The sequence below is a fragment of the Gymnoscopelus braueri genome (assembly GCF_963280865.1).
Source record: "Gymnoscopelus braueri genome assembly, chromosome: 23".
NCBI lineage: Eukaryota > Metazoa > Chordata > Actinopteri > Myctophiformes > Myctophidae > Gymnoscopelus > Gymnoscopelus braueri.
In genome coordinates, this window is record NC_137625.1 from 42,559,011 (window position 1) to 42,570,578 (window position 11,568).

At 39.8% G+C, this 11,568-nt stretch overlaps 1 protein-coding gene across 9 annotated transcripts in view; it reads right to left on the reverse strand.

The window, feature by feature from the left end:
- Window positions 1-2,506, reverse strand: part of mybpc1 (myosin binding protein C1) — a 58,991-nt gene extending 56,485 nt beyond the window's left edge. For 5 of the 9 annotated variants that reach the window (XM_080420755.1, XM_080420753.1, XM_080420754.1 and 2 more), the window contains exon 1: window positions 2,155-2,506. In XM_080420755.1, the coding sequence (XP_080276881.1) occupies window positions 2,155-2,176 (22 nt within the window). In that variant the 5' untranslated portion in view covers window positions 2,177-2,506. The remainder of the gene's footprint in view (window positions 1-2,154) is intronic. The other 4 variants (XM_080420757.1, XM_080420756.1, XM_080420759.1 and 1 more) reach the window with 2 other exon arrangements.
- Between the last annotated feature and the right edge of the window lie 9,062 nt (window positions 2,507-11,568).

An 11,568-nucleotide genomic window follows, 5' to 3' on the forward strand; every position in this document is an offset into this window, starting at 1 on the left:
GGCCCCCGAAGTGCCATTGCCGTAACAAAAAGAGACCCCTTGTATTGGCCATCCCACCAGGAAGTGCTCAACCGAGACCCATAGAGAGAGAGAGAGTTGTGACACGCTTTGATCTCGCCGCAAAGCGGGCCGCTATGGGCTATAGTTCCAAACTTTGGTACTATCTCATTGAGATAGACAGAGCACCTCCGCATTCCATTCTTACAGTGGGAGTCAACGCTAGTGTCGTCACTCTCATATTAGATCACGCTGGTTCAACCGAGTGAGGAGGACAATGTTCCATTTCCTCTACATGGGCATGTCTGGGTCCTCACCAAACTCCCAGAAGACCTGAACTAACCCATTCAATCCGGAAACGCATCTACAAATGTCTTCTAAATCCTAACCGTTTTCTGAAAACCGTATGTTGCTATAATAGTAATGGTTCTTAAACTTTTTTATGTCAAGGATCACCCAAAATATGTATTTGGTCACGGACCCCCATCTCAACATATCTTGTTCCAGGGACCCTCCAGAAGCAAAGATTTGAGTTACAAAAGTTTGCTTTAAAACATATATATTCAAAGATTTTCACCAATTTTCATGACTTTTGCCACGCTATGAGCTTGTAGATCTGCCATTTTTTAATAGCCAAAGTATAAAATAATGGTTATAGCTAAAATCTAAAGATGACACAGATGCGTTCCCGGACTGAATGGGCTAATGGAGACTGGAAGTAATCGCAGATGGTAATGACAGACAAGAGGAGCTTACCAGGGAATGTTGATGGACATGGTGATACACATGACTGATGCCTCAAACATGGGGACACGGCCAGCCTGTGGGCGTGGCACGGGGGGCGGGGGGGGGCTGTATATGAATTTGGACTCGCATCACCAGCATCACGGGTCACCGCTTTCAAACCTGGTGTCCCTATTTTGGGCATGTCATTTTGGGCAAAACATTTAATTTCTATTTTATTATTTTAACCTATTCAAATCAGGAACGCATCTCTGTCATTTTTGATGTCTTTGGCTCTCCAAGCTCGTAGATCTGCTATTTTTGAAAAATCGTGAAAATGTGTGCAAATCTTTGAAAATATATTTTTTAAAGCGAACATTTGTAAAATATTTTGTTCCAGGGACATCCAGAAGCAAAGATTTGAGTTACAAATGTTCGCTTTAAAAAATATGTTTTCAAAGATTTGCACAAATGTTCAAGATTTTTGAATAGCCAAAGTATAAAATAATGGTTATTGCTCAAATCTAAAATGATACAGATCAGATGCGTTCCCGGATTGAATGGGTTAATAGAAATATTGTTGATCAAAATAAAATATTTCCATTATTTTCCAAATAGTTCCATTCAAAGACTTTTCCAAAATGTTCAAAAATAGAAAAATTGCAGATCGACAAGCTTGAGCTTGCAGGCTATTTTATTGCTATTTTTAGGGTTTAAGATTAAGAGGACCGTATGCTGCACAAGTTTTCCAGCATCCCGTAGGCTCTTCCAGATTACATCATCCTTCAGGGGTCTTTGCTGGTATATCCAGCTGAAGTCAGACTCCATGCCAAGCATCAGCGATCATCAACATTCCTGTAGCCCCTGTCTGTCCATCATCACGTCTCTCCTGCAGGGCGCCATGGGCAGAGTCCAGCCCCGTTGCAACAATAGTATCTGTTCGTAAGCCTGTTCGTAAACCTCTTAGATCTTCCCTCTCCCCCTAGCATGCATCAGTAATACAACACCGCCCGTCAAAGTCACTTTCAGGATGCCAGGGAACAAACTGGCGAGGCAACAGCCAAGTTTCTCAAAATATTGCAAAGAGGCTCTCTGTGCAACGGAAGCACCACAATTCCACTCACACTCAAATATGAAACAAAAAGCCAAAACGTCTAATCTGATGTTCGAATGAATGCGGCATTTGATTCAAACAGATTTTCAAAAATGTTTGAATCCATTTCATCATAAAACAATTTAAGGCCATTAAAACTCCAGTATAGGCTATGCTGTCATCAAGTTAAGCATGAAACGCCCTCTAAGTAAAAGTCATTACTTCGGGGTTCCTGATAGATTCTCTAAAAGGTTTGTGTTTGGGTTGCATTGTGGGTCTTATTGGTTAATGCGTTGTGAGAGGTTAACTTGGCGTATAGTATGAACAGCGGTGGTCCCTACCTTTCTTCGTGGGCTCTGGCATGGTGAGCCGTGTCCCAAGATGAAGCGTCGAGGAATCAAAAAGATGCAAATAGATGCCTTCAGACCTTCAGATCGGGTGCGATCGGATGCAGAAGGTCCAGGTGAGGTGCGTGCGGGCCCTCGGTTCCAGGAGGGAGAGAGAGAGATGAAGACGGGGCTCTTGCAGAAAAGCCTCTGGGGCCCTGGCACCAGAGTGATGGTTAGATGAGGGCACAGAAATCTCACTGGGTGGAGGAGGAGACAGTGGGGATGGGTGACAGATCGTGGACAGGCAGACTCTCAGGCCTTATATAGAGAGAAGCCGTGCCCCGCCTCTCTGCAGAGAGGACCGTTCTGCTCCTATACTGGAAGCAGCATCCACCCCTTCCCACTCGCACCCGTGACAACTCTTTGGTGGAGTTGGCCCCGTTGGGGGTTTCTAATATGGTGATGGGTGGATGAAGCTATAGCGTTCACAGGAAGGAGGTAGGGCGGCTCGGCCTCCCCTGCTCCCCCGAAATGATTTGTGTGTACTTGCTAAAGTTTGGAATAGTGTGTTAGGGTCAGTGGTGGAAAGTGACCAAGTACATTTACTCAAGTACAATTTTGAGGTATTTTTTTTACTTTAGTGGAGTATTTCCAATTGTCAGTACTTTTACTTCTACTCCACATCTCAGAAGTAAATATTGTACTTTTGCATCATCATCAAAATAACAACCGTGTACAATAACACATAATGCAGTCTGTCAAAGCAGGAAGTGGGCTTGTAGATCTGCTATTTTTTGGGGGAAATCCCCAGAATAGGGATTCAACTGGTTAAGAGAAAATGCATATTCCCAAACATAGAAAACTGTGATGTGAAGTGATGTTGTGGATGTGTTGTCATGTGTTAGACCAGATGCCAAATGTCAGATCTCTGGTTAATCCAGACGGAATGTTGTTCAAGAACAGTAGGCTCTCTCCAGCCAGGCCAGTAAATACTGTGGGGTAAATGCCTGGGCGATAGTTTTGTAGTCTATACTTAGAAAGCTGTCATAAACCTTGACATTTGACTGATCCAACAGGGAAAGAGGGTTTGATAGCAGAACTGTTGCCCATCGATGTGTGGGCGCCACTACGGTCCACTGCGGTCCCCAATTAACCTTTTTAACACTCGAAGCATGTGTGATAAATCAGGGTCGTGACAAGCCGGTCAACAAGGTTTTAAGCTGTCAGACTTATCGTGAGCAGCACGTTTTGTGCCTTTTTAAACAACACATTAACATGGACGGGCCCAGCCCTCTGCTAAAGGACTAGCAGAATATTATATATCAAAGAATATCATAACCACGTCTTTGGTTAACGACAGCGTAGCCCGAGAAACATACACACGTCTTTCTGTCAGCCCAACGACACAGCAAAGACGAGGCTGAAGCAAGAGATGCGAACTGTATGAGAGTATGCTATAAACCTGACTGTCACTGTGGAATTTTGGCCCCTTACAAACCGTTAAAGGGATATAGTTCACTGCCAAAATGATTTTTTTTCCTATGGATTAGTAACCCCATGGAGACTTGAATTCATGGATATTTTTTTGTTTTCGTCTCATTCCTAAGCCAATAATTTGATGACCGGCAGTGGTTCCGGTAGGAGACACAAAGAGTCTCCTTTGTGTCTCCTACCGGAACCGCTGCCAACCAGTCTGCTGGTCAAATTAACCAATCAAATTATTGGCTTAGGAATGCAGCAAAAACTAAAAAATATTCATGAATTCAAGTCTCCATGGGGTGACTAATCCATTAAAAAATAAGTAATTTATTGGGTGATCCCTTTAAACTGTTAAAAATCTTTAATTTAAATCCTTTGTTTTAAATGACTATACTTGGCAAGTCTCCAATTAAGAACAGACTCTAGGATTTGTTGGTGACTGCTTTCACAATTCAGCTCAAAGTATGTGGCCTTTCTTGGTCACAGGCCCCCCCCGAGGTGCGATACGCCCATTTATAACTTGGAGTGGGCTCCGGTGGTAAATGCTGGGCTTAAGGGAAGTATCATGTGCTTCTGCTACAAAGAGCACACAAAACCATTTGGAATGGCCTGGGCTGGGCAAGAGTTCACATCACACAGGCCATTCATCCATGAGGTCACACTGGACAGAAGGAAATATATTGGGCACGGCGAGTGGGTCTATACTGACACCTGCTGGTTGCAAAGGAACAGCAAAAGCTAGTGCTGTATTTTTTATTAATTTGTTTGTGTTTTTTTTTGTTAGTTTTTTTTTTGTGTTTCAGCCAGTGGTGGAAAAAGCACTCAAATTTTTTACTTAAAAAGTATCAATACTGCAATATAGAAATACTCAGTTACAAGTAAAATTCCGGAATTCTAAATGTACTTTAAGTACCAAAAGTAAAAGTACTCATTATACAGAATGTCCCAAGTTTTCAAATGTATACAAAACTTTTGAAAATAGCAGATCTACAAGCTCACAATGCGTCACATCGCGACGCATTGTGAGCTTGTAGATCGGCTATTTTAAAATGGCCTAAATGTATATAGAGCTGAAGTTGTTAATGTATGTTTTGTAATAATAATCTACAAAATCTACAAAGTATAACTAGTAACTAAAGTTTTCAAATCAATGTAGTGGAGTAAAAGTACAATATTTGGACCCGAGATTAGTAGTGGAGTAGAAGTAAAAGTATAGTATAGACAATTGGAAATGCTCCAGTAAAGTAAAAGTACCTCAAAATTGTACTTGAGTACAGTACTTGAGTAAATGTACTTACTTTACACCACTGATTATACTTCAATCTAGGCACATGCTTCAGTTGGCGGGCCTAAATTGCATAAAGACTTCTACTTCTCCTCTTCATTAAAGATATTGTAACAAATAAAAACATTTTCAGTGACACAGAGTATCAGCTAATACAGGGTTGTTTTTTTTTTTTTTTACTTTTTTATGTCATGGACATCCAAATTAACACCATATCAAATGATTCTAAAAGTATGATTTTGTCTCAGAACACTGATGTGAAAAGATGTTCTGGCTTAAATTGAATAGTCTAAATGTCATAATTGTACACAAGAAGCATTGAAAGATTATTAGAGTAGTCACACATTTTTTGTTTCATAATAATTTCAAGTGAACTGAATAATAGTGACATACAGTAAACTACTCCTCATTTGGCTGAGGACCGCCTGCGCCCAAGGACCCCTGGGGGTCCCTGAACCCCACTTTGAAAACCACTGAGCTGATTTATCATTGGCATCCATATTGACATCAGGCAGCTGGTTTAGCAGACTCAGCAATGGATTTGTTTCACCATGAATAGTAAATTCTACATGTATATTTAAAGCTGTTTATGACACACTCATAATTGTTATTCCTTTATTTACACCATGCATGACCCACGAGTAATGTAGATAAGTCACTGACAGAACCTCAATGTTAATTTAACCCATTAAGACCGGGAACGCATTCATGTCATTTTAGATTTTAACCCCTCAACCATTGTTTTATACATTGGCTATTCAAAAATAACAGATCTACAAGCTCATAGCGCGGCACCGAGTGCCGCGCTATGAGTTTGTAGATCTGCTATTTTTGAAAAATCTTGAACATTTTTTAATATATATATTTTTTAAAGCAAACATTTGTTTTGCTTGTTAGAGTCCCTGGAACAAAACATATTGAGATGAGGGTCCACAGCCAAATACGTATCATTTTGGTGGTCCTTGACATGAAAAGCGAACCACTGATATTATAGCAACATAAGTGTTTCAGAAAACTGTTAGGATTTAGAAGACATTTGTAGAATCCCCAGAAGCAAAGATTTGTGTTACAAATGTTTGACTTAAAATGATATATATATATATTCAAAGATTTGCACATATTTTCATGATTTTTCTAAAATAGCAGATCTACAAGCTCATAGTGCGGCACTCGCGGGCAATAGCCAAAGAAATCTAAAAATGACACAGATTCTTTCCCTGTCTAAATGGGTTAACTGGGTGGACCCAAAAGGGTACATATTATTTATCAGAGTTAAATTTACATGGAGGATTTTACTGTGTATTGCTTTATTTAGCCATGCATTCATGCAAAATATGTAATTTTAGTACCCACGTGGTTAATGGAAAATAGTTTTGCAGTTTGTGTAATGGCTCAAGAAAAAGTTTGGTAACACTTTACTTAAAGATTATAATGCACTTATAAGGCTTCAAATGTTTATAATTATGAATAACAACTTATAACAAGGTTTATGAGGTGTTCATAAAAAAAAAAAACATGAAAAAAGTAATAGAAAAAAACATGGCCCCCTCACGTATTAGGAGGACAGGATGAGTCACCAGAACCAAGGACGGGTGTTTTTGATGAATCTAACACGTTAAAAATGGAGTTTGAAGTTATAATGGGTTTGTATAGGAAGGGGGCGTGTCTGATAAAATTAATATCAAATATCTAAATACTGATTCAAGCTACTTAAAAACTGTCTGGGGGGCTCACAAAAGCCTGAGTAGACGATAAATTACCAAGTACTTTTTGCCCCCTGGGATCTTTGGCGTCCAACCCAGGAGGGCCTGGAACAGCAGCTTTGGAACCAACTATATGGTACTAATATAACTTTACAAGTGTCTGTGATGGCAGCAGCTCTGCAGGGCCCACAGCGTGTCTCTGCTGAACTGGTAGGTCAGCTTCTTCTTCACCTTGAAGATCTCCCCGGAGCGGGCGTAGTTCCTCAGGGCCCGGGACATCTTCTGGTAGGTCATGGGCCTCTTGTTGCCTTTCCTCTGACCCCAGAGCGCTGCCACCTGGTCCTTGTTCCTGGACGAGAAGCGGAACACGCCGGCGGACGCCGCGGGCACCCAGGCCACGCAGTGGGCCATGCCGGGGTCCTCTAGCACCTCGAACAGAAAGCGAAACAGACGCAGCTTTCCTCCTCCTGCAAACCGTAGGGGGAAAGAGGAAGAAGCAGTGGTGGGAAAAGTACTCAAATGTTTTACTTAAGTAAAAGTATCAATACTTGCAATGCAGAAGTACTCTGATACAAGTAAAAGTCCGGAATAAAACATTTCCTTGAGTAAAAGTACAAAGTTATTGGTATCATAATGTACTTAATAAAGTACCAAAAGTAAGTACTAAAATGTTTGAAAATAGCCGATCTACAAGCTTGCAACGCGTCACGATGCAACGCGGTGTGAGCTTGTAGATCGGCTATTTTCAAATAGCCTAGTTATAAAATAAGGCTAAAGTGGTTAATGTAAGTTTTATAATGTAATCATTTAAATCTGCAAAGTAACTAGTAACTCAAGTAATTTTCAAATAATTGTAGTGGAGTAAAAAGCACAATATTTGCCTCCGAGATGTCGTGGAGCAGAAGTAAAAGTATAGACAACTGGAAATACGCCAATAAAGTAAAAGTGCCTCAAAATTTTACTTAAGTACAGTACATGAGTAAATGTTCTTTGTCACTTTACACGACTGGGAAGAAGGGTGGCGTTGTTCATTGTTCCACAGTGATACCTTAGCCCAGAGAGCAGTCTGTCTGCACATCTAGGGAGCGATTGGAAAGAGGATATGCTAAGCTCAGGTGTGTTTAGGAATATCATCACAGCGTGTCGTGTCACGTTCCAGCAGTTAGTGGTTAGTGGAGGGTTATGAGTTAATGATTTCCTCAAACGTTTCCCAGTAAATCTCTCCTGTCAGTGGCCTTATAGCAGGTCGCGGAGCTGGGGCTGAATCTGTAAACTGTGTTATCTGATAGATATGTAAAACCTGGCTTATTGAAGTCATGTACAGCTCCATTGTGTTTTACTGTTAAGGGGAAGGTCTCTTATCCCATTTAGACCGGGAAGACATCTGCGTCATTCTTAGATTTCTTTGGGCTATTTGAAAATAGCAGATCTACAAGCTCTTAGATCTGCTATTTTTGAAAAATCTTGAACAAATGCATTTGTAACTCAAATCTTTGCTTCTGGGTGGTCCCAGGAACAAAATATTTTACAAATGTTGGCTTTAATAAATGTATATTCAAAGATTTGCAAAAATGTTCACAAAATAAATAGTTAAAATGACACAGATGCTTCCCCGGTCGTAATGGGTTATTTGCTCTGGTAGTATTGTTTTCACCCAGGCCAGCAACAGGACTCGTAATAGTATCATGGTGGTGGAGGAAAAAGCAGAACTCACCAGCTGTTTTGGTGTGAGGTTTGGCTGGTTGCCTAGTGGGCATCAAGCTGGGCACGGAGCCAAACAGAGACAATGTGCCTGTGTTTGGGGTGAAGGCTGGCGTGGTGTCGTCGTCCAGCAGTGGCTGAAGGACAGGTTTCAATGACACGACGAGCAATGTTATTGAGTTACCTTGCACTTTTTTTTAATACAAACAATGAATACAATGAATGATGATAAAAGGAGGATTGTTTCTGTTAGGACTCGGTTATTTTCCTTTTTATTTTCATAATTGTATTATTGATTAATCTCTAAAATAGTTTTTATTTTCATAATTGATTCATCTGTTGATTCGTTTTTTTTTTATAGTTTTTTATAGATTCGTTAGAGATAGTTCACCCCCAAAAATACTTTTGTTCTATTGATTATTCACCCCATGGAGACTTGAATTCATGGATATTTGTTTGTTTTTGTCGCATTCCTAAGCCAATAATTTGATGACCGGCAGCGGTTCCGGTAGGAGAAGGTCTACTTGCGTCTCCTACCGGAACCGCTGCTGACTAATTGATAGAAAAAAAAGTTTTTTTGGGGGTGAACTATCCCTTTAATCTACATATAAATTTAGAGCATAAAATGATGGCAAAATGTGGTAATAAAGTAAAGAAACTGAAAAAATGGTAGCACGACAAGTGAATGCAAATAGACATCTTGAAATTGCTTATTTTCTATCTCTAAGACAAGCATTCACATGTTGATAAAATTGTAAACAGCACATATAGAAGCCTTTTAGTAATATTTACACCATACTAAAGCGAATATTTGATCACCCCCTACAGTGGTGTAAAGTAACTAAGTATTTGTACTCAAGTACTGTACTTAAGTACAGTTTTGAGGTATTTTCACTTTACTGGAGTATTTCCAATTTTCAATACTTTTACTTCTACTCCACTACATCTAAGAGGCAAATATTATACTTTTACTCCACTACATTTATTTGAAAACTTTAGTTACGAGTTACTATGAAGATTTTGAATATTATTACAAAACATACATTAACCAATTCGATCCTATATATACTTTGGCTATTTGAAAATAGCATCAACAAGCTCACAACGTGCCGCCTTGCGACGCGTTGTGAGCTTGTAGATTGGCTATTTTCAAAAGATTATTAGACATGAAGAACTTGTGAAATGGCTGGGACATACTGCATGAGTATGATGAGTACTTTTACTTTTGGTACTTATTATATATATACTATATATAGCATATTTTGATGCCAATACTTTTGTACGCTTACTCAAGAAAATTTTGAACACCGGACTTTTACTTGTAACAGAGTATTTCTACATTGTGGTATTGATACTTGTACTTAAGAAAAAAAAAATGACAGTACCTCTTCCACCACTGCACCCCTAATTGTTGTTCCACTTACGTTGAACTCCCAGTGGCTGCAGTACTGCTCAGGGCAGAAGGTCTCATCCACAGGCAGCTCTCTTGTCATGAAGATATCATCGACTGGAAGAGCATTAAAAAAACGGCTTTTTAGCTTTTTTTTCAGGATTTAAATTCAACAATAGCAAATACAGCAAAAACACGTCTTGAGCAACAATATTATTATGTGTGATATATACTGTATTTGATATTAGGTGACACAAACATTTTTGGCTCCCATCTTCGCTGGTCTGTCCATAGTGTTCCTCAAGGAAGTCCAAGATCACCTCCATATCGGACAGGTTCTCCTGGAAAGAAATTAATTTGAGAGGGGAAAAAAATGTAATTAAAAAACGTCAACACTTTTTTTCTTCACTGCTTGCCTCACTGGATAAGGATACATTTTGACATGAATGTGTATCTGACTAATTTAACGTTACCATCAAGTCTTGATGCCGTGGTGTGTCCTTGTAGTCCAGTGTGAGACAGAAGGGCATGGAGACTAAGAGACACCCTAACCCCGGAGTTGTTACTGAACCCCACCATGCTCCTCACACCAGACTTTATCTAGCACAGGTCCAGGACCCCCTCACAGGAACAATACGCCATCAGCGTCCCACAGAGCCCACCACCACCATATCAACAAAGTCTTCCAGGACCAGTGACCACATCCTTCCCGCTCTGCAAGATAAGACCCGTTCGCTACAACAGGACACTCTTTTCAGGAAAAACACACTTTATGACCTGTGTTTTTTTCTTTCTCTTCTTTCTTTCTTTTTTTTTTAAACCTTTGACAGAGGAATAATACGTCAACAACATCAGGTTCATACTTAGTGTGTCGTGTGCAGTGGTGGAAAAAGTACTCAGATGTTTTACTTGAGTAAAAGGATCAATACTGCAATGTAGAAGTACTCCGTTACAAGTAAAAGTCCGGAATTCAAAATTTACTTGAGTAAAAGTACAAAAGTAATGGTATCAAAATGTACTTAAAGTACCAAAAGTAGAAAGTACTACTTTTTTTGCGATGCGACGCGTTGTGAGCTTGTAGATCAGCTTTTTTCAAATAGCCTAGGTATAAAATAGGGCTAAAGTGGTTAATGCATGTTTTTCAATATAATACAGTAATCTGCAAAGTCAGTAGTAATTAAAGTTTTCAAATAATTGTAGTGGAGTATTAGTACAATATTTGCCTCTGAGATATAGTGGAGTAGAAGTAAAAGTATAGACAATTGGAAATACTCCAGTAAAGTAAAAGTACCTCAAAATTGTACTTGAGTAAATGTACTTAGTTACTTTACACCACTGGTCGTGTGTTTGTGTGTGTGAGTGTACTTTGTCTATGGCAGCATTTTAATTTCAAGGACCCCCATAACTCTCAGAGTAATAGAGCTGTAAGGGGCCTATTTGGACCCCCTAAAGGAACCCTGGTCTATTGTGAAATGTGTATGGTGGAGTACAAAGTGTCAAATCTGTTTCATTTATTATATTCGTTGTTCTGAAGATAAGAACGGCAGTATTGGTTTTGTTTTCTTCTTTTCTCAGTGGTGCTCAAAACATGTCATGTCAGGGACCCCTTGGTATCTTGTCAAGGACCCCCAAATTGATACGTGTTAGGTTGCAGACCCCTACTTGGAAAGATTTTGTTCCAGGAACCCCCACAAGAGAAGATTCTTGTGTCCCGGACCCCACTTTCAGATCCGCTTTTTTAGATTAACCACTTAAACCTTAAATAGTCCCCCTGGGCACTATACTCGGTCTGCTCCTTTTTCCCTCTACGCAAAATCTCTTTGCCAACCATAGATTTCGTTGTAGATCTGCTATTTTTGGCAAAATGT